The following is a 22,707-nucleotide window of genomic DNA, read 5'->3' as shown; positions in this document are numbered from 1 at the left end:
TAAGGGGAGACAAAGAAGGCAAACACATTGTATATAATCATTCTTAGCACTATTCTGAAGGTTATGGCAGAAGGATTTGTTCATATGTTGTTAATAGTCTGATTTATGATACATTTTGTTCTTTAAATACGTGCCGAAAATAAATTTTTAAGGCCTATTTTTTGATAGTAATGTAAAAACTTTGGACTCTAATATGTTGTAAAAATTAAATATATATTTTTACTCTGGCTTATCCAACATCTAGATTTTAGTTTTTTTTTAAAGGATGCATATTTACGCATATTTAGTAAAATATTGCCAAATGTGGATTTTTCTCAAACTTTTCTAAAAGAAAATTGTATTACCAAAATAAAATGTGTTTTAGTCTGAGTTATCAACTGGCAAAGTTTCATGATGACATCTGTAAGTTCCAAAAGTTACCCGATGCTCCTGCAGCGTCTTGCCTAGTGAAGTAGACATAAGCCACACATGGGAAACGGATGTTTAAAGATATTTGATAATGATTCTGCTGATGCTGATGATGATGATGGCTACTGGCCAAATGTGTCTAAAGTGACAGGTGACACAAGGCAGACAAACCCTTCAAACACATCCAGGAGCTATTTCCTGAATAAATCAAATCATTCACAATCACATGTCGTAATGAATATCCAGCTGACTGCATATTGCACATATTGTAAATATTGTTCATTCGTTCATTACATTGCACATTTCAATTTAATTTATCTACGTTTTACTTTCTATTCTATTTTATATATACAGTTTTTATTTTTTACCCTTTTTGCACTATTTATTATTTAGATTGTATTGAATGTAAATATTATCTTCATCTTATTCTACTTTATTTTATTATTATTATTGTTCCTTTTGCACCGTGGGTCAGAGACAAACGGCATTTTTATCCTTTGGAAGCCTGCATATTTTAAAAATGTACAATACAATTTGAATTGACTTGACTTGATTGTTATGTCACTGTATCATATACACACAAACCTGTAGGTCCTGCTGGTCCTTGGTTAACATCTTCTGTAGGACGTCGGCCTTTGGGCTGTGCGTTGTCTTCGTCTCATCCTATGAAAGGTGATAAAGAAGCAATTTTTACATATTTTTCACAATATTATTTCTGTAACGGAGAATTGAAATTGAAGGGAGCTTTTAGTTTACACAGGAGACGAAAGAAGTGATAGAAATCAGAGTGAAAACGAAAGAGAAAGAGAGAAGTGTATTTATTAACAATATAGTTTATCATTAACTCGATCCCATTCTGCTAAACGCTAACTGGATAGCTGAATGAGTAGGAAGACTTACAAAAAGCTTGAAACGTTCTAATTAGTATGAAAGGAATTGAACAGTTGCAATTAACACAATATAGGCTATGAGAGATGTGGGGGGACACATTCAGTGATACAAAGTGGACACATTGTTTACACAGTGCAGCCGTTTTGGTCAAACTTGAAAGTAATGTAGTGGAACGACTGGGTTGATTCTAATTAAAAAGCGCAGGGGGTTGAACCAGACTGATAAGCAATACTGATATCATGAACCCTATGACACAATGTCAGAGAGCTTCCTTTACTCTGAAAATTGCTCATACTGTATATATTTTTTATTTCTCACCTGAAAACTTCACACATTTCTAATGCACTGTAGTTTCTTACATTACATACATTTATATATTTTTTTACCATCTTTTGTTATATCTATATGAACCTTTTTGTGCGTTGGAGAGCGAACAAAGTATGAATTTCATATTCATACGTATCCATTGTGTAACTGCATGTTTTTTTGTTTTTTGTTTTTTTTATATAAAGCTTTATTGCAGACACAGATCCATATGATACATAATGCAGTATACATAGTAAAAAAGAGAGTAAATAAAAGATATTGATTGATTGATACAACAATAAATATGAATCTTGGGTCCTTACCCCATCATGTATAGATGTGGTGATGTGCTCCAGAGGGTTGGTCCCGGGGCTGTATTGACCCCCACCTGGCAGCACACAGGGTGAGTGGGGCACTAGGACAGAGGAGGGAGAGCTGTTCTCAAACCCTTCTTCCCCATTCTCTCCCCCCTCCTCTGCCTCCTCCTCTAGGGGGATCTGGAGCCCCGGAGGACGCCCCAGCACCGTCAGAGCCACATAAGAGCCCGCTGCCATGGGACAGACAGGGGGACAGGAATGTTAATGTAAAACTACAGCAGTCTTGGACATTTGAACATTTGTTTGTACGAACATGTATTGCATCACATAATATAGTTAATTTTTTTTTGCATCACATTATAAAATCAGCATTGTTCGTTTCCTTCCTTTTGTGTGATAAAATGTTGAGCTCCTTCCATATAAAAAATTTAAATGGAATTGAAAAAATTTAAGGAAAACTTTTAAGCCAACAAATTATTTTTTGTTGCGGGAACATAGTATTCAAGGTTTTAATTCTATATATTAAGACTTCCAAACAACTAAACGTTGTGCCAACTTATTTGTTGTTTGTTTTAATCAACATTTTGAACAACTTTTTTAAACATATTAAAAGCTATATTACATATAAATGATAATGTATTTAAAGAAAAGAGAGTTGGCTCAAATGTGGGCAGTTGTCCATAAAAACCTAATAATTGTAGTTGGCCTCAAAACTCTAGTGCAGTTTCAGTTGCCTTGAAATCTTGAGTTTTTCAATTTTTACAGTGAAGCTGCTCAACATTTTACCACACAAAAGGAACGAAAAGACCAAAACAATCTTGATATATTACGTCATAAAATACATGTTTTGTCCAAGACAGCTGTACAAAATGTTTATTTTCCACAAGAAATGAAAGTCTTTATAGCCAGAACTCAAACAAACATGCCCCCAGACATAAAACTCTTTGAATAATAGATGTCTCAGTCTTTTATAGTCAGCCAAGATGTGGATTTTTTCCTGGGATTTGATGGCTTCAGTAACTAAACAGAATGGCTAAAATTAGGTATACCGAAGCTCCACAGTTTAAATGGCCACTCTAGATTGTTTTCCACAATCTTTGTTATGCACAGTAAGTGATTATTACCCGATGTAAGTCCTACTTTAGCCGTGTTGCTAACTAAGTAAAATAATATACTTAATGTGTCAAATGTAATCCAGCATGCAAAAGATGTATTAAGAAGATCCTACTTACATTTTATGAGCTTCACAACTTCTATGTGGTTTGAATGTGTAACTAAAGTCCCGTTAACCTGTCGGAAAAAACAGAAAAGCATATGGGGAGACATTTAAAACAGATGACATATTAACAAAAGGATAAAGATTGGGCGATATTCTCTATTTTATTATAAGTTTTTGGCAAAAGTGTACTCAACTATAGCGAATAGTGCTCATTGATATTTGTTTGTTTTTTAAGTTCTTAGACAACAATCAAGCTCTATGGAACACAGAAAAAAGAACATTTCACTTTCAGACCTACAGATGTCAAGTTGTTGATCCTAGAAATGAATTTGTCCCACCTTAATGATCCTATCTCCGGTCTGAACACCGGCTCGCATCGCAGCTCCATCTTTAACAGAAGAAAAGAAAAGAGTCAGACATATTGATGTGGTCATGTGTGTACACTTGTCTAGATGACTTTATGGGGAGTTCAATTTACACCATTGGTAAGAGACCATTTCTGCATCGTGACTGCTGCAAACAGCTGTTTTAATGTTAAGGTTAAATTGGAAGAGTCAAAAGGGTAAAGGTTTTAGGGTTAAAAAAAAGTTAAGGCTAAAACATGCATTGTGTCCATGAGGGTCTTCACAAGTAGAAAATACAAACGTGTGTGTGTGTGTTTGCGTGTGTGCGTGTGCTAGCATGCCGTGTGTGTGTATGTGCTTGCGTACTGTATGTTCCTTACCTTCTTTCACCAGCTGCACAAACACTGGGTTGTCTCCACTTACAGTTAACCCAAAGCCATTTTCATCCCTCTGGATTATCACACAGCGCTGGACAAGACCTGTCGTTTGCACACACACACACACACACACACACACACACACACACACACACACACACACACACACACACACACACACACACACACACACACACACACACACACACACACACACACACACACACACACACACACACACACACACACACACACACACACACACACACACACACACACACACACACACACACACACACACACAATATATTCTTTTTTATGCAAAATATAGTACCAATTTGAGCTAAAAAGCTTATGGAAAAAAATTATCCAACTTTATAACATTACATACAACAATATAATGTTTTGAACAACAGAAAAAGTCTTTACATAACCATTAATATTGAACCACATCCAACATATAAGTGTATTCTGTGCACATTTCACACACTGTTTGCCAATGAAAGCTAGTGAAGTTAGTTTAAGAAGTCTCATACTTTTGGATAATTTTTTGCCTAAAAGAAAGCCTGGCACAGAATGTCTGATGGAACTAGAAATACAATTTTCTGAAGAAATGTCTGATGCAGTCACTTGTGGGAAAACACAGGAAGTTACAAATCAGGACTGAAACAGAAAAGGTTTTTAAATAGAAGCCTGTGGTCTTTACAACAAAAACTGGACTCACCAGCAAAAGATAATTTTACTCTCTTGTCTCTTTGATATTATTTGGATATGTAATACAATATTAATACTAGTAGTATACTATTAATCTTAATGTGAATTTATATAGAACTGTTCACATAATTCATTTAATTATAAACTACCAATGCATAGATAACCAGACAACTACAGTTACAGAAAATAGTGCATAAACAGTAATACGCGATGTTATTTCATGAATGAGGTGGGGTCTAAAAGTTATTTGTGGAGTTTCCTTGTAAGCAAAGTTTTGTTTACATTGATTTTTACTCACTAGAAATACATTGTGTGTATCCTTGAGGCCTTGAATGCATTTCCTTCCTCGTAAAATATCATATTTCCTAAATGTATTTATATAAATAAATCTGTGCAATGCTTTAACTCTTCCCATCTAGTTTTGAGTCTTCTTTTTCACTGCCTTTGTCGATATAAAAATACCCTAAATTACCCGCAGTAGAATCAACAACTGAAACATTTCTTGGGAGTTGATAAACGCTGCCATACTGAGAAATACAGAGTTTTTTTCCCCCTTAGTCCTAACTCCGCCCACAGCCATGAAATCTACCATGACAATCTGTTAGATCAAGAAAGCTCCAGTAAGGGATGTCCTTCCTCTAGGCACTGAGGAAGCTTGGTGAGTCGGCCTTTTACCATGTCCTGAGAGGATAAATATTTTTTTTATTTCTATGGCACTATTTCATTCGTAATTGTTTATAACTATGTTTCTTGTCCTTTTACTTGCTTTTATTTTTATTTTTTGTAGTTGATATACAATTGATCTAATACAAATTGGAATAAATTAAAATGAAATGGCGCATTTCAACTCTGTCTCTCCAAACCTGTCTAATAAAGCAAAAATGCCCCAAAAATTATAAAAATAATTTAAATTAAATAAAAAGTGGATAATTGGTTGTCTTATGGCCTACATGAAGAGAAGCCTCAAATACTCTTGTGTAAAGAAAAGGGGCAACTATTATTATTGTCCACACTGCAACTTTGGCCACTACCTTAACAACCTGTTGCTAAGTGCTGACTACACCAATACCATCTTTTTACCTGTAGGGTCAAAGTCCTGCTTGAGGGAGACGGTGGATTTCTCATTCTTGGGTTTCTTGTCCGTGTGCTCCTTGTTCAGAATGCTTGGTGTCCTGAAGAAACATAAGACAAACAGTTAGAACACACCACCTCAACATACATCAATACATACAAAATTCCAATTCAACTAAAACTATTATAGACACTGACACAACACCTGGATTTGATAAAGCCTTCCAAAAATCCCCAAATTTTTCTTCTTCTTCACTGGTGATTTTTTGAAATGCTGGCGCCTGACGTTTGTGGTATAGAGCCATTTCTGAGTGTAACAATGTCATGTATCCTTTGGGTGTGGGGGGAGAATTTAACATATAGGCCTAAGTATTTGATTTTTTTAATTACATATAGTGCAAAACATATAGAGCGCAACATAACGTGGTAAATAACCCATTCCCAAGTAGCACACAGGAGCGTTGAGTGATGTTGTAAAGTTTATCTTGTGACTGTCGGTTGGAGGCAGACTGATATTTTCCCCATTGACTACCAGTCTTTGTGATATAAGCTAATTAGCGATAAGCAACCTTCGCCCGCACAGTCAAATAAATCACTTCTGTCGCCTTATCTTGAACTCAAAAAGTGAGGCAACAAGCTAAATAAAAAAAACTTTGAACTATTCCTTTAGCTATTCTCCAATCGTTTCCATGTGATATGTACAAACGACAATAAACAAAGACCTCCCCCGGCTCCTCTTTGGACTCCCTCATTTCTTGGTACTAGTTTAACTGATTTAAGATGCATATCCTTGGTGGGTGTAAGTTCATATATTAATAGCAGAGGCTCCCCTGTGACTGTGCCAGCCCCTCCCACTGGTTCCATTAGACTAGAGGGGGTTTTGTTTGTGCTGCGGGACAATGGGGGCCCTGGGCTTTTAACAATGGCGTCCCACGTCAGAGACCAACTTTACTATACTCTGTGTGTGTGTGTGAGTGTGTGTGTGTGTGAGTGTGTGTGTGTGTGTGTGTGTGTGTGTGTGAGTGTGTGTGTGAGAGAGTGTGAGTGTGTGTGTGTGTGTGTGTGTGTGTGTGTGTGTGTGTGTGTGTGTGTGTGTGTGTGTGTGTGTGTGTGTGTGTGTGTGTGTGTGTGTGAGCATGTGTGTGTATGTCTTTGTGGGACAGATTCCCGGAAACGGAGACTAGGGGTTTTTTGGCCCGGTGCCAGTTTCCTGAATGTGGGAAAAGTAAAATGGAGGGAGGAGGGAGAAGGGGGAAGAGGAGGAGGAGGAGGAGGTCGCACAAGTGTCTTTGAGGAAAAGTGGGCCGAGGAAGTTTAGACTTATGGCTCCCAGAGTGTGTGAGCAAGGCAGTGTCTCAGCTGTTGGTTGGTTGGACAAATTGGGGTAGTTGCCGCAATAGCTTTTTAACAGAATCATAATGGACCCCCCCATGTGCTTTTACAGCCTGTCCAAATTTTTATATACCATGATATCTCCTGTATGTTTTTTATGCATATTTACTTATTCTGTGATGCCTTTTCTTACTGATGAAGGCAAATAAAATAAAGACAATAAAGATTATCAAATCAAATCAAGTCTAAACTTATTTCTACTACTACTGGATTTATACCAACTACTTTCATAAATAATAAGTGAGAAAAAACAAAAAATACTTTATTATGTAAATTTCCCGTCCACCTGAATGGACGAAGAATCTTAACGCATATCACCGCCCAATAGTAAAAGTTGTCTTTAAAGAGGACCTATTATACTACTTTTCTGGTCTTAATTTCTTGTTTTACACTGCTATAGAGCAACCTGACACGAATCACATCACAAAAAACTATGTAGATTTTCGGGAAGCTCTTTCTCTTATTTTGGCGATCCAGCACGTCCTGTCAACACTTGAGTGTGTGTGCTTCGGCAATCTCCGCTCCCTCCGCCTGTGCATCGGCCATCTCCGCTACCCTCCCCCCCTCTTGCAAACCCCACTCCGTTGTGATTGGTTACCTTCCTTCCGGAACACTTTCAGTGGCGGGAAGCGCGAGCATGGACCTATAAGGGCGCGAGGCAGACGCGAACAGGGAAGTGACAGCATTACCATACATGGAAACATCCGCGTGGTCACGTCACGAATTTTTATGCAACGTCACGAATTATGAAAGGGTAGACCGCTTTGAAGACGTGACTTCTCGACTGGCTAGAATAGTGTTTAGTGCTCTGCACAGACACCCCAGACGGTCAGCAGGGAATACGTCGAAATGCATGTAAGTCATTATTTGATCATTTAGTATGGTTAAGCATGACTATGAATCATCATAACAACGTTTATAGGTCATAAAAGTCAAAAAGCATCATAGGTCCTCTTTAAAGACAACAAAAACACAAGTTCATCTTTTCCTTTAAATAAATGGATAACTTTATATCAATAAATAAAGTGATGCTTTAAACCACATTAGATGTACAATATATATTTGTTTAAAAAAAAAGTGTACTGGCTTAATAATATCACATCAGATAAGCTTATTCAAGTTGTTGAAGTTCCACACAATGTCACTGAAGGGTGTAACGTTGGGATGCCTAACTAACTTTGAATTCTTCTTGAAAATTGACAGGGGATCAGAACAGATTCAATTCTGAGATTAAAAAGTTCAGACAAAAACCAAGAATATCTTCATATGGGTTTCGAGCCATTGTGAAATAAACCACACCAAGTTGAAATGGATTCCCCTCTCTCATAGACACAACAAAAAAAGAGTTGAAATGATGTTGAATAGGTGGGACGGGGGGGATAGGTGGGACGGGGGGGGGGGGATAGGTGGGGGGGGTGGGGGTCATACCCTCTTGAGTTGGGAGGCACCACTTAAAGAGCCTCCTCGCTGTGTTTGGAGGAGATTAGCGGCTTGATAAGACATGGCGAGACAAGGACAGATTGCATCCTGCTCAATGGGTGGCTGCTGGAGTAAAGTGCTGCCGGATAACAGGAAGGAATTCAGCTTCAGATATTTAAGGGCCCACATTCAGTTAACTTCATAAGCACTTTATGACTCCCCAGGTTTGTGTACATACTGTTGTGTTTTGTGTCCATTGTTGTACTGTCGTGTGTTTTTAGCCACTACCTCCTTCGCTGTGAACTGATTTGCCCTCTTGGGACATTAATAAAAAAACCTTGAACTTGATATTAGACGTGTGACTATTTTAAATTCCTTGGTTCAGACAAGGTGGTCATTTTATACATATTTTTTGGCAGCTACTGTACATCTGTACCGAGACACTTGAAAACCGATGGTACTTTACAAGGAGAAGGGATATCAGTGCAAAACGTACTCTGAAAGTAGAAGGTGACTCTACAAAAGTTATGGTTGTAAGGAGAGGGAAAGGCTGGCAACTTTGTTTTAATATGGCCATGCCAGTAAAGCTCATTTGAATTTGAGCACATTTGCTAACGCCTAGCTTGTGCAGCAATAGTCAAGTCATAGATCACAGTCACAAACCCACAATATAATAATAATAAATATTACTCATAGCAAACCCACATACCACATTGACTATGACAGTTTTCCTGCATTTATAAGAAAACAAGTAATGCACACACTACACTGCACTACACTACTATATCTATATAATACTCAGTTGCAGTTGTCTTAAATAAGTGCAACAAAATAAAACTATGAGACCAGTTTAATTAAAACGGTTTAGTTAAATAAAATGTGTATATGAATGTTGCACTTTTTATTGGCATTGCTATTTTCCTATTTGTATTCTAATTGTATTGCTCTTTTATCTTGTACAGCACTTTGGTCAACTCCGGTTGTTTTTAAATGTGCTATAAATAAACATGAACTGATTCCAAGACAAGACCTTTAAAGTGTTCTCCAAACCAGCCCGGTCTACAGCACTGGCTTTAGATACACTGAATACTGTATACTTCTTAGTAGGATCAATCCCCCCAGACTAATGCTTTAAGTTTAAGTAAACAGTAACTTCACTGGTTAATTATCAGCTTATAAGACTGAACACAAAGGAATGACCTAGTCAAGCTTCTCAATGTGGACTGTAACACATTAAACACTTCTGTTTTTGGCTTGTAAATAAATAAACTGTGGAAAGATGTTAATCATTTTGCAAAACTTTTACTTCTTATTATCGAAATAATATTTTTGGTTGCCATGACTTTATATGGATGCCATGATATAGTGACAAAGATGAAAATTAATTATTATTAATTAATTTTTACGCCTTGAGTAGAAAGTCAAAAATCTGTCTTACAGTAACTCCCCCTAGGCTTTCATACATTTGTTTTTATTTTTTTCATATATATTTTTTTTTTGTGATTTGTGCGTCTCAATGTATGTCCTCTACGAGACATTGTGTTTATAAATTGTTCTGTCCTAAATGATAGGGGAAAATAAGAAGAAAAAAATAAATGATCAGGAAAAAAAAACATTCAACACTGTTTGAACAATGGAATCTATGCATGAAAAGTTGAATCCTTACACAACCTGCCATACAGACCAGTTTTGTAATATAAATACAGGCTTTCATTTCTGATATTTTCCCACACGAATGGTGTGTTGATAAGCTCCTTAGGGCTCATAAATCATGAATATTACAACAACTTGACAACTCATATGTTAAATCTTGAAGGCTTACGTCCCCTCGGAGCACCTTTCAGTTTAATGAATAATGTAAAGTAAATAATGTACGTCTGAAAAGGCTCTAAAAACTTTTACAACAAACCGCCTGACACAGTTTAAAGTCTGACTCATTCATCCGAGTATAACTTTGATTATTACATCTCAATGTGAACGGCTGACACTGCACAACATACAGTATGTCCTATGACTTGTCTGCTATTTGGTCATTGGTCAAGATAAAGCCTTTTGTTTGTCTTAAGTCATGAACACACACAAACGTCTTAAATCAATCCAGGGGGGGGACGACGACACACAGATTTTTTTTGCACATGCACACCTCTCATTCAAGTCGACATGTACCATTCACTTGTTGATACTGCCATCGGTGTATGAGTGTGTGTATGAATGGGTGAATGTGGTTAGAAATGTAAAGCGCTTTGGGGCTGAGAAAATCGGCTAAAAAGTGCAATATACTGTAAGTCAAGTCAATTTACCATTTGATACATTCAGACATGTGAACTGAGTTTTAACACTATTTTAATATTACTCTCCCTCTCACTCAATTTCAATGTGTTAACCCCCAAAAATTGCCAATATTGTTTGTTTATTAAACAAAGAATTATCAATTACTTGACCGATGGTCTGCATCTGGGGGGAGCACACAAATGCATTGAAATGTTTCATTTTAAAGCCAAATGAGGCCATCAAATTTGGAATATAGGACTGTTAACATTACATTTAGATGCTGCAACAACATCATTTTAGGAAGTCATTTGATAACATTGCCTTTCAAAAGCATATGATGCACCGACAAAAATCCATATGAATATTTTGGTTAAAATACGACTAATCTTTGACTTTCAGTTAGTTTAGTATACATCTATTGATGCACTTAGACACATCATCAGTGATGGAACCTGGGGTCATTGGGTGTTTCGGGTCTCGCAACATCATACACCCTCACCCAGGCGACCCAGCCGGGATTGATCAAGTCCCAACTTGTGTCTAAGTAGCATGTACCCACGGATCACCCCTTTTGATCCACAGCCATCTAGAGGCCTTCTCAGCTGCCTCTGTGGTGGTCTTGATGGCCTTTCTCTGGCGTGCACCTGCGATTCCAAACATGCTGTATGCTTTGCAGAGAGATCGCGCTGCAAAGCCTCTACAGCCCACCTCTATTGGCACACACCGGGCACGCCACCCCCGACTGCGGCACTCCTCCACTAAGTTGGCGTACTTGGCACGCTTCCTCTCATTGGCCTCTTCCATGCGCTCTTCCCAGGGAACTGTCAGCTCCAGAAGGACCACCTGTTTTGTTGAATCTGAGAACAGAACTAGGTCTGGTCTCAGGGTGGTTTCCACGATGTGCTCTGGGAATCTGAGCTGCTTTCCCAGGTCGGCCTTCATCTGCCAGTCCGGTGCGGTTCCAAGGAGTCCTGCTGCCCCCCTTGGTTGGGGCTTAGGCTTCTCCCCTGCACGAATGAAAACAATCGCCTGTCTTGCTGGTCGGAGAGGCTTGTTCTGAGTGATGCTGGTGAAGATGGTTTCTGCTATCGCCTTCAACACCTGGTCATGGCGCCAAGTGTAGCGTCCTTCTCCCAGGGCTTTTGGGCAACAGCTGAGGATATGCTCTAGGGTTCCTCTCCTGAGGCACAAAGGACATGATGGTGCGTCAACCTTGCCCCAGCAGAAGAGGTTGGATGGGCTGGGTAAGACGTCATAGACGGACGCAATCAGGAACTTGATCCGGTAAGGCTCAGCTTGCCAAAGCTCAGACCAGGAGATCTTGCGGTCCACTGCCTGTTCCCATCTCGTCCATGCGCCTTGCTGTTTCATCCCCACCATCTGGCTAGCACGCAGTTCCTCCACGCCAGCTCTCACTTCCTCTTGGACCAATCGGCGTCTGTCTTTGCCCAGAACTTTGTCGTAGCGCGTGGTTGCAACGCTGCCAAGCCCTGCTCGTCCAGATGCCACTGGGCCGACCAGCACGCTGTGACGCAAGCGTGACTCCGCCTGCTCGACTGCTTCCTGCGCCCTCCACTTCCTCCCAGTCCTGACTACGATGCCAGCTTTGGAGACCTTCGGATCACTGGATTCCCTGTACTGCAGCACCTCTCTTGCACGGGTAACCATAAACTCCTCATTCAGGCTGCTAATGGGGAGCTTCAGTTTGTTGTTGTGCCCGTACAGAGCGATGCTACTCAGGCTTCGTGGCAGGCCCAGCCATCTACGGAGATAACAGCTGATCCTCCTCTCGAAGCCCTGTACCGTTGTTATAGGGAACTCGTACACCAGCAGGGGCCACAGAATCCTGGGGAGAACACCGTGCTGGTAAATCCAGGCCTTGAATTTACCAGGCAGACCCGACTTGTCCACTGCTGTCAGCCACGCTTCCAGCTCCCGATTTGTGGCCTTGATGGATGCAGCGTCTTTCAGGGTGCAATCAAAGGTCTTTCCGAGGCTCTTGATGGGTTTCTCAGTCACCGATGGAATCTGGGTGCCGTCCAGAGAGAAGCGGAACTTGTCAGTCACTTTCCCTCTCTTCAGCACCAGGGACCTAGATTTTGCAGGCTTGAAACACATCCGAGCCCAGGTGATGATCTTCTCCAAGCCCTGAAGGATCCATCGGCACCCCGGCACTGACGTTGTGGTTACTGTCAGGTCGTCCATAAAGGCTCTGATGGGGGGCTGGCGGACTCCAGACTTGGTGAGCGGACCTCTGCACTCGACTTCGGCTGACTTGACCAGCATGTTCATGGCCAAGGCAAAGAGGATCACTGAAATGGTGCATCCAGTGATGATCCCTTTCTCCAGCCGATGCCACTCAGATGTAACTGTCCCAGAGGTGACTCTCAGCTTGAAACTCTTGTAATAGTCCAAGATAAGGTCCCTGATTTTACCTGGGACATGGTGCCGGTCCAGTGCTGTTTCCACCAGCTTATGAGGAATGGATCCATAAGCATTGGTGAGATCGAGCCACAGCACTGCTAGGTCTCCTTTGCCTTCTCTTGCCTCTCTGATCAACTGCGTGACCACACCTGTATGTTCGAGGCATCCTGGCACCTTTGGGATTCCACCCTTCTGCACAGAGGTGTCGATGTATTCGTTCTTCAGGAGAAACTCCGTCAACCGACGGGATAGGATGGCGAAGAATATCTTCCCCTCAACGCTGAGCAGCGAGATGGTTCGAAACTGCTCGATGTTCTTAGCATTCTCCTCCTTGGGAATCCAGACACCTTCAGCAAATCTCCATTGTTGGGCTACCTTTCCCCTCCTCCAGATAACCCTTAGGATCTTCCACAGCCGGTGAAGGAGTCTGGGACACCTCTTATATAGCTTGTATGGCACTCCGCTTGGTCCAGGGGCTGAGCTGGCTCTGGCTGCCTTGACAACCTCCTGAACCTCCTTCCAACTGGGCTCCTTGCTGTTGAAGTCTGTGGTGGGTCCAGGGGGGTCTATCAAAGATCTGTAGGGACCTAGGTCTTCCTCCCAAGCAGCATCACTGTATGTGTTGCAGAGATGGTTGTCGATCTCCTCTTTGGGACAAACGAGGTTGCCGCTTCGTTTTTGCCCAAGTAACTGCTTGGTGACTCCAAAGGGGTTTGCGATGAAGGCAGACCGCCTCTTGGCCCTCTCTTTCCCCCGCCGTCTGTGCCATTCTGCCCTTCGAAGAGTGGTGAGCTTCTTCCTGAGGATGCCGCGAAGTTCTGATAAGGCATCCCTTTCCTCTTCTCGCGCTACCTTGTACTGCCGCTTCAGGACCCGCAGCTCCTGCCTTAAAGGTAACATATTATGCACTTTGCTGTCAATTTTATATGGTCCAAGTAGTCCCTAATACTTATTTTTTTAGATGTTTGCTGAAAAACCCGTTCGGATCATTTATTGTAGCAAGCCTCTATACCCTGATTGTCCTGGATGAGCTGTATTTCTGCGATCTGGCTGGCCCCTCCCACCTCTCTGCCGGGCTTTCTTTATATGGCCATGGAGCTCTCCCACCGTCTCTGCCGTGCTCTCGCGATACTAGAGAGACACTACGTGAGTCGTGACTGCGAACACAGTGTTGTTACACACCGGAGCTGAGCTAAGAGAACAGTTTGACATGACCTGACATGATTAAAACCAGTGAAAACAGTAGCTTCAAACAGTAGCTTGATTTCTACAGGAATATCTTCCCATCCTTTGTCATGTTAAAAACGAGTAATTTTCAGACTGCCGTGGGGAGTAAAAACAGCGTGTTATGAGCAAAACTTGGTGCTACATCAGAAGCTACATGGGCGCTAACGCTAAAAATAAGACTCAGACGATAAAATAAACTAAAAGTACCACACAAATCAGTGAAAAAAATATATTTAAAATTGACTTCCACACTATTAAGTTACGATCCTTTGTCCTATTAAAAACGAGTCATTTTCAGACTGCAGTGGGGAGTATTACAGCGTGTTATGAGCAAAACTTGGTGCTACATTAGAAGCTACATGGGCGCTAACGCTAAAAATAAGACTCAGACGAAAATAAACTAAAAGTACCACACAAATCAGTGAAAAAAATATATTTAAAATTGACTTCCACACTATTAAGTTACAATCCTTTGTCCTATTAAAAACGAGTCATTTTCAGACTGGTCTGAGTAAAAGAATTATGTTTTTATGACCAAAATATCATTGCTTGTCTCGAAGCTAGCCCGTGAGCTACCAGCTAAAAATGAGAGCTACCGACTAAAAATACGACACAAATCGGTGAAAAAAATATTTTCAAAATTGACTTCCACACTATTAAGTTACAATCCTTTGTCCTGTTAAAAACGAGGCCTTTCCAGACTGGTCTGGGTAAAAGAATTATGTTTTTATGAGCAAAAGCTGAATGCTTGTCCCAAAGCTAAATAGCTATACACCAGTCAGGCAAAAATACCAATAAAAACATTTCTTTCAGTTTCACTGTTTGCAAAAACCCACAAGTAGCTTCCTATCCGTTGTGTTATTAAAAACGAGGCATAGACTGCTGTGGGTAAGATAAATTAGTGGAGTATGAGCAAAAGCATTCTGTGTTGGTGTATGTAACATTCAGGCTGTAGGCTACTATGGGCATTCTTGTCGCTTAGGGGGAAAGCAACATGGCTGTCGCTCAGAAAATTTTCCAGGGGAAAATCTCGTGGAATCTCATGGGATCTCGGCCACGGGATCTCGGGCCGTGGACCAATAAGAAATGGGGGGGTGGGGTTATCATAGACTTTTTTTTTTTTTTTTTTTTTTTATCATAGACTACTGCACGGTGGAAATTTCTGGTTACTAATGTGGGGGGGGAAGCATCGGAAGCATGGACATATATAGAAAATATGGGGATGTGGCTGTGCCGGCTGTGACGACATAGCCGGCGAGAATTCTGAACGGAGTAAATTGGGGGGGAGGGGTGGGGGTTTCAGAAAGGGGGAGAGTGAGAAAAGGAGAGATTGTTATTTTTTTTGATATTTTGGCAGTCTCTAGGCACACCGTGGCCCCATGGATATGTTAGAACACATTTAAAAAGTGCATTTAGCATAATATGAGACCTTTAACTGGCTGATCTTCTCTGCCCTACGGTTGTTCATGTAGGGGGTCTTGGTACCCAACTTCTCCACTGTACCAAACCTCTCGACAGCAAGGCTGATGATGATGGTTGCCATGGTTTTGAGCTTCCTGTCTGCGTCGCCCTTGGCTGCTGATTCTAGGATCGTATCCACATCATCATCGAACTGGAGCCACTGTTTCTCCTTACTGGCCGGAGGCCACTTGACCCGACGATGTTCGGTTACTCTGCCTGGGTCTGGGGCTACTGGTACGTGGAGGCTCCGAGCACTGTGGGGTGACTCCGGGCTTGGCTCCTCCTGCGTCTCACCAGGGGTTATCCCTGTGCGCTGTATCAGTTGCTCCTTCAACAAGCATTTCATCTTGGTCTGGTGGATCTTCAGGCCACGCGGGTTTTTGCATACTTTGCCGCAGACACATTCTGAACTGTAGGTCCGTCCTATTGGGGTGCTCATTCTCCCCCCCTCTCGGGCGCCCCTGGGGGTATATTTCATTAAGGTTTTCCGTAGCTGATTTGGGTACTTCCTCACAGAAGTTGCAGGTTGGGTTGCTGGCCCTTCCTACCCCGGTTGCCGTCTCTCCGAGCTGTCCACTGTCTCTCCAGTTGTCGCCACACTATTCATGGTTGTCATCCAGTCTGTTCCTGAACGTCACTGGCCAGGCCAGGGTAAAATAGTTTAGTATACATCTATTGATGCACTTAGACACATCATCAGTGATGGAACCTTCATATTATAATGTGTGCTCCAGTTGTAAATCGCGTTGTAAGTCGCTTTGGATAAAAGCGTCTGCTAAATATCATGTAATGTAATGTAATGTAATGTAATGTAATGTAATGTATGTGCAGTAGCTATACAGTGGGCTGTGTCTGATTGCCATTCTGCACTGATGTGTCGCCAGCAGCAGTGTGTCAGTCAGGAAGAGGCCAGTGGTCTGGCTGGCCGGCAGACATTGTTTAACAGTGATGTCACCACTTCCCGTCAGAGGAGAGGGGGGGGGGGGGGGCAGGGGGGGACACACATCAGCAAAACCGTGTGACAAAGAGCTTAAAGAGCTGGTCCACTGTATGCCATTATGGCCTGTTGGCATTCACGTTGATTATATACAGTATTGTACATCCAAGCATTTGTGCTACAATTGAACTAGTGGCATCATGTTTGATATTAAGAAGTCAAATAGATAAACAAATTAATGGAAAAACTCTGGTCACATCCCAACGAAGGCAGGGAGAACAGTCATTATAACATTGCCTAATATTTTGCAACTCTCAAGTGTGCATGTTAACTAATTATAAAAGGTGTTTTCTGGCCAGGTTGATAGAAAAACGTCTTAATACATGTCCTAAATGGCCAGGCCTCCTCTTGTCTGTGTCCGACTGCCTCCCTGATTTCTCCACTAGAGCTTTCCATGGACCAAATTTACATGCATTTCCGCTTGCATCTATTTAGCTTCTGATTTACCACGGTAGCATCTCGTATACACAGCTCCTGGAAACTGAACCTCTACACACTCACTCTGCAGGGGAAAGGACTGCGCTCACCACCAATATAACAGAAGGGAACTGGTTTCAACAAATTAGCATGAGAGAAGCAACAAAAACATCTTGCATAAATTTGCTTCCCAAAACAAATGCCAAACTTTGAATCCAAGAGGCAACAATACTGTACTGTTTGTGAAACAAGATGCTACCACAAGTTACGACACAGGGCCCCAGTTTCTCCAGAGAGAAAAACAATAAGACTATCCATTCAATATACTGTATGTCTCCACATATCATTAATCATATATTTGCCTCATAGGGGCTTAAAATCTATAGAGCATATGACACCCTCTGTTCTTAGATCTTCTGTTCGGCTGACGAAAATCTCCTTTAAAGGGAAAAATGGAAGAAACCACCGCAAAGTTTTGATTACAAAACATTGACATTTGGCCGCAGCTCGGCTCTGGGTTACTGACTGTAGGCTTTTGTTTTCACTTCTAGATATATCTGACAAACCTGTTGGCTTGTTTTAAAGTTCCCTGATTGTTTCTGCTCGTGTTTGTGACCCCGTTGAACTTTATTATTTGTGTTCAAATTGTTATCAGGACTGATAAAAGCCATAGCCGGCTATGAGCTATGAAAATAATAAACCATGCTCTAAGAAACCAGATTGTTTTCCTTTAAAAAGGTCTAAAAATCGGCTGCTTCTACCCAAACTCCAGGGATCTGCACTGTGCCTTGAGCTATGCCTACTGCTTTACAATACTGCAATAATGTGTGTGTGTGTGTGTGTGTGTGTGTGTGTGTATGTGTGTGTGCCTGCCTGCCTGCGTGCGTGCGTGCCTGCCTTCGTGTGTATGTATGAGTGTGTGTGTAACCTGTAGAGCAATTATGAAGAAGTGTAAAGGGGAAGAGAATAACAAAGGTATAGTTCAGCAAGAAGAACATTTAAATAATGATAGTGATACTTGATTAAAAAGTAGATACAGTAGGTCAATGGATAGATTTCAATTGTGGATAGTCGCCTTGAATTACTTCTACTAGAAAAAAGTACTGTAAGCCTAACAGGTCCTATTCAGTTTCTCTGTAGGAAAGAAAGCAGTTTTAGTGGATCCCTCGAGGCAGACAGGAGAACATGTCCCATGCTGGGGGTTGTCCCATCTACAGACAGTAAAATATCCCAAACGTTAGGAGGAAACCTAGCAGGCTCGCTTGAACTGAATTCCTCTCACTGAGAAACCCTTGAACAACATCCAAGAAGTGACCTAACCACTGCTGGAGCTAACGTTACCAGGCAACTAAACACGTTTTTTTTTATTTATTTTATTTTTAAGTAGTACAGCCTTCAGTGATAACCTTAAAAAAAAGTGTGTTTTGGACCACCAAGTCAAATAAGAGCAGAGTGGCCTACAGTTTAAAATCATATTAAATGCATAATACAGTGTAATATCATACATGTTAAATGTGAATATCAAAGATGTAAAGTGTCCACATTGTCCAGAAGCATTGAACCTCATAAGAAGTATACACATTCAAAACCAGTGTGAAAAGATCAGACGGCAGCGATCAAGTTCACCTCATTTGCAAGTAAAACGAGCGATCTGAACACAGTGTCTTAATGGAAATATTCATTGTGCTAACACAGACACAGGAGGAACTCAGATACAGTGCAATGTGTGATACTGTACGAGCAGCACAGAGAACATCAATACAAATACAAAACCACTGATGTAGCATGTGATCACTGTCACATTAACTATGTGCTAAAACTTGTGTTTATTGGCAGAGTTGATTTAAATTAACCAGCAAAGAAGAAGGCAATAAAACTATCTATTGTCATTTCCTTTACTGTAAGTGTGTGTGTGTACAATACAGTGTGTGTGTGTGTGTGTGCGTGTGTGCGTGCGTGCGTGCGTGCGTGCGTGCGTGCGTGCGTGCGTGCGTGCGTGCGTGCTTCTTTCCACTTCCAAAGACAGTTTGATTTTAAAACTTTATAAATGAACTGCATGTGGATTTATGTGATGGAAACATAAAATCAAAACTACATCAACAAAAAAAGGTCTCTATTCTTGTTTGAACAGCAGACGAATGGCTGCGCCCTCTGAGTCTGTACTGAGGCTGAAGGTCAAGAAATCAAATGACTTTGTTTGACTTTCCGAGGCAGTCATGTGTGCCTTTGTTTTGGCTCTTCCTCGGAGGAAACTCCTGATTGCTCGGTGTAAAAATACACAAGTGACTTCTCCGTTATGGAATCTGCAAAAGCTTGAAAGTCAACCATTAACCTTTTCCAAAAACAATTCACCTTATACGGGTTGATACAGGGGAGATGCAAGATTAACTCTTAGCGCAGTAAAACAGCATAAAAAAGTGAATCATTGTATCTTCCAGCAGCTTGCAATCTCATTGATCTACTAAGGGGAGAGCCATTTGATCCACTTATTACATTTGTACTGTCATGCACAAAGTAACGTGACTTTTCATTTTAGTGTTTTTGAAATCACATAGCATCATGTGGCTGACTGTGGTGTCAGTAGAACATATGGCGGCCGCTGGGCAATGTTGGGGAAGCTACTTTGAAAGCATATCTTTGAAAACTACCAATGACTTCACAGTGGAAGAAGTTGAAGTACAGCAAAGCTAGGGAAAGAGATGGGTTGGTTTACATAAAGCTACTTCGATAAAGTAGTACAAACTACTCTGTAAAAAATATCAAATGGACAAATACCATGTGATATGAATTATTAAAAAAATATATATATAATAATTAATTCACCTTCCAGCAAAGATGGTAATGGTAAATCTAAAATGAGTTCCTTTCATTTTTGGGCCCAAAATGTTTTATAGTTTGTAGTTTCAGTAGCCTAGTTAGCTACACATAAGATGGCAACAACAACAAAAAAGAAGTAATTTAACAAGCCTACGTCACTATGCACATATGAATGTAGTTCAACTACCAGCAAACTACTGCAACATCTATGGGCCAGTTTCACAGACATGGATTAAGCCTAGTCCTGGACTAAATGGAATTTTGAATGGAGATTGTCCATTGAAAGTACAATTTAGTCCAGAACTAGGCTTAATCCATGTCTGCGAAACCGGCCCTTAGACTAGTAAAACTGCACGCAGGCCTAGTACACTTCCAATCACTGCTGCTGGGTCCCTTCTGTGGGAATTTGAAGTGTCTTCCTGCAACATCTGTAAGAATGCTACAGGACATGTTTACACAGACATGTTTCAATCAGTCCACCGTCAGTCAAGCCAGACAATGAGGAAACTGTTTCAAACGCAGGTGTGTGGTGGTGATGAAAACCTTATGTGTGCACAGTGTCCTGTTTTGAACAAGTTATGGACATGAAAATATGCAGGAATCCCTAATGTAAAGTGATGTTTAGGGGGCATAAGTAATACATTAATAAACACAGGAAAATGCCTATTGTTGCCTATGAAGGGAAGCTTGTCACAAACACACAATAACAATCACATCCTGTAAATAGCTCAATCCAAGCCTAGTTACGAACTACATTGAGAAATATGTACATTTTATCTTGCAATGACTCTCCCAGTAATATAAAGGAGTGAAAAGATAACTTAACATATTACAGGAATTATCAAAGTCTTGTCTCCAGTTCGGCTTGCATCCAGTGGATAAAGCAACTTTAAGCCTTACTTAAAATCAACTTTTTGATTATATCTTCTGTGGATCCCAGACGCCATCGGCTCCCCATCGTGCGACGTTTAGCCGTCGAACTGAATTTAAACTAACACTTTATAGACACATACGCCACTATTAGGAAATACTTTTAATGCCGAATTGCCAACAACACTGAATTAAATGGTCAAATATATTCTATTACGTTGTGCTACTTAAATACACTTTCCAAATAGTGCGATACACTTAAATATAAATGTTTCTTAACGGGGTTTGGTTCCTTGAAGTCTGTTCTAACGATTCTTAGAGCGATTAGAAGCATATTTTAACATGACAAATCGTGAGAAAACGTGCAGTGTATTCATAAAGTAAGGATAATCAGTCGCATAATAATAAGAAACGGTCTTTCACCTACCTGTCAGTGAGAGTTGACTGTGTGCCACTCATTGGGGCTTCCCTGAAGAGTTTCCGACGACTTCACCCGAATAACATTTACATATTAACATTTGACTTTGAATTATTAAAACCGATTCGTCACGCTGTATCCTCGTTATCTGTCCATATCCAAAGACTAAAAGGAAAAACAAATAAACAAACACAAAAAACGTCGAAGAGTTGTAACATCCAGCATAGGCTACAAAGCTTTCAAAACACCGTTATTCTAATGGGAGTGTCCGCTCGGCAATGCAATCCCAAAATTGATCATGTATAGCCTATTCCTTGAAAGCGACAAGAGTTGCAAAAAGTGAAGAAAATTGCCACTTTTTTCCTTTGGAGTGTCAGTGTGTTTCAGTAGCACAGCGACTGCAGAAACATCTGGAAAAAAACGTGAACTTTCTGCACACAAACTTCTCCCAAACGTCCAAGTCCAAATAGAGTATATTAGTCATATAGAAGTGTTTCCCCGATGACACACACACCACCAACCAAACAGCCTGCCTGCTATCCCTGATGTCCGGGGAAAAATCACGTCAAAAAAGTTTTTGGGGCTTCTGAATCCAAAATGAACTCCTGTTTTTTTTATTTCCGTCCAGTGTTATTGGAAGCGCTGCTGTGTTCTTGCCATAATAAGCCACACTGTATTTTTCAGCATCCTCTTCCAGCTCAGTTCATGTAAATCCGGACTCGTTTGAAAGGCAGCCTTGGCTTGGGATTTTTTTTTTTTTTTTTTTTTTTTAGCTCCACAGTGACCGTGATGCAAATGGAAAAAAAGGAAATGCCTTGCCCCCTCCCTCCCTTCCTAAAAGAGTAAAAAGAGGAGAAAAACCCACCTTCCATCCCGTTGCGTTCAGGGACTCCTCGAACTTCGCTAAACTGTCCCATTAAACACTGATGATGAGGTATTTATTGACAATAAAATACAATTACTCAAGTTATTAACTTATATTAGTTCATTTGAGTAGGCTATATCCATTTTCTACTGCACTACAATACATAATTGCACATAATGTACATTTTACTCCAGTAGGCAGAATTTATGTTATCACTTTTTAGATTCAGATTAACAATACAAAAACATATTGTGTGGTTCTTCATTTATGTTTTAGTTAAGATATGATATAATAGGATATGTCATATGCGATTCACATCCTATCCTGCAGGATATAAAGTAACAAAATCTGTTCCCTTTTTTTTACAAGCTGCACCATTACATTTAAACATAAATGTTATGTACAATATTTAATAGATAGATAGATAGATAGATAGATAGATAGATAGATAGATAGATAGATAGATAGATAGATAGATAGAT

At 40.6% G+C, this 22,707-nt stretch overlaps 1 protein-coding gene across 1 annotated transcript in view; it reads right to left on the bottom strand.

Annotated features, from left to right (window-relative positions):
* Positions 1-22,062, bottom strand: part of arhgef12b (Rho guanine nucleotide exchange factor (GEF) 12b) — a 40,426-nt gene extending 18,364 nt beyond the window's left edge. Inside the window, exons 1-7 of the mRNA XM_080040355.1 lie at positions 21,370-22,062; positions 5,657-5,748; positions 3,866-3,964; positions 3,480-3,529; positions 3,155-3,212; positions 1,929-2,152; positions 994-1,071 (exon numbers count right to left, since the gene is read on the bottom strand). Coding sequence (XP_079896481.1) covers positions 994-1,071; positions 1,929-2,152; positions 3,155-3,212; positions 3,480-3,529; positions 3,866-3,964; positions 5,657-5,748; positions 21,370-21,401 — 633 coding nt within the window. The 5' untranslated portion in view covers positions 21,402-22,062. The remainder of the gene's footprint in view (positions 1-993; positions 1,072-1,928; positions 2,153-3,154; positions 3,213-3,479; positions 3,530-3,865; positions 3,965-5,656; positions 5,749-21,369) is intronic.
* Between the last annotated feature and the right edge of the window lie 645 nt (positions 22,063-22,707).

The sequence above is a fragment of the Ammodytes marinus genome (genome assembly GCF_949987685.1).
Source record: "Ammodytes marinus genome assembly, chromosome: 14".
Lineage (NCBI taxonomy): Eukaryota > Metazoa > Chordata > Actinopteri > Uranoscopiformes > Ammodytidae > Ammodytes > Ammodytes marinus.
Note: the sequence above shows the minus strand (reverse complement) of the source record. Positions and strands in the feature narration are given on the sequence as shown.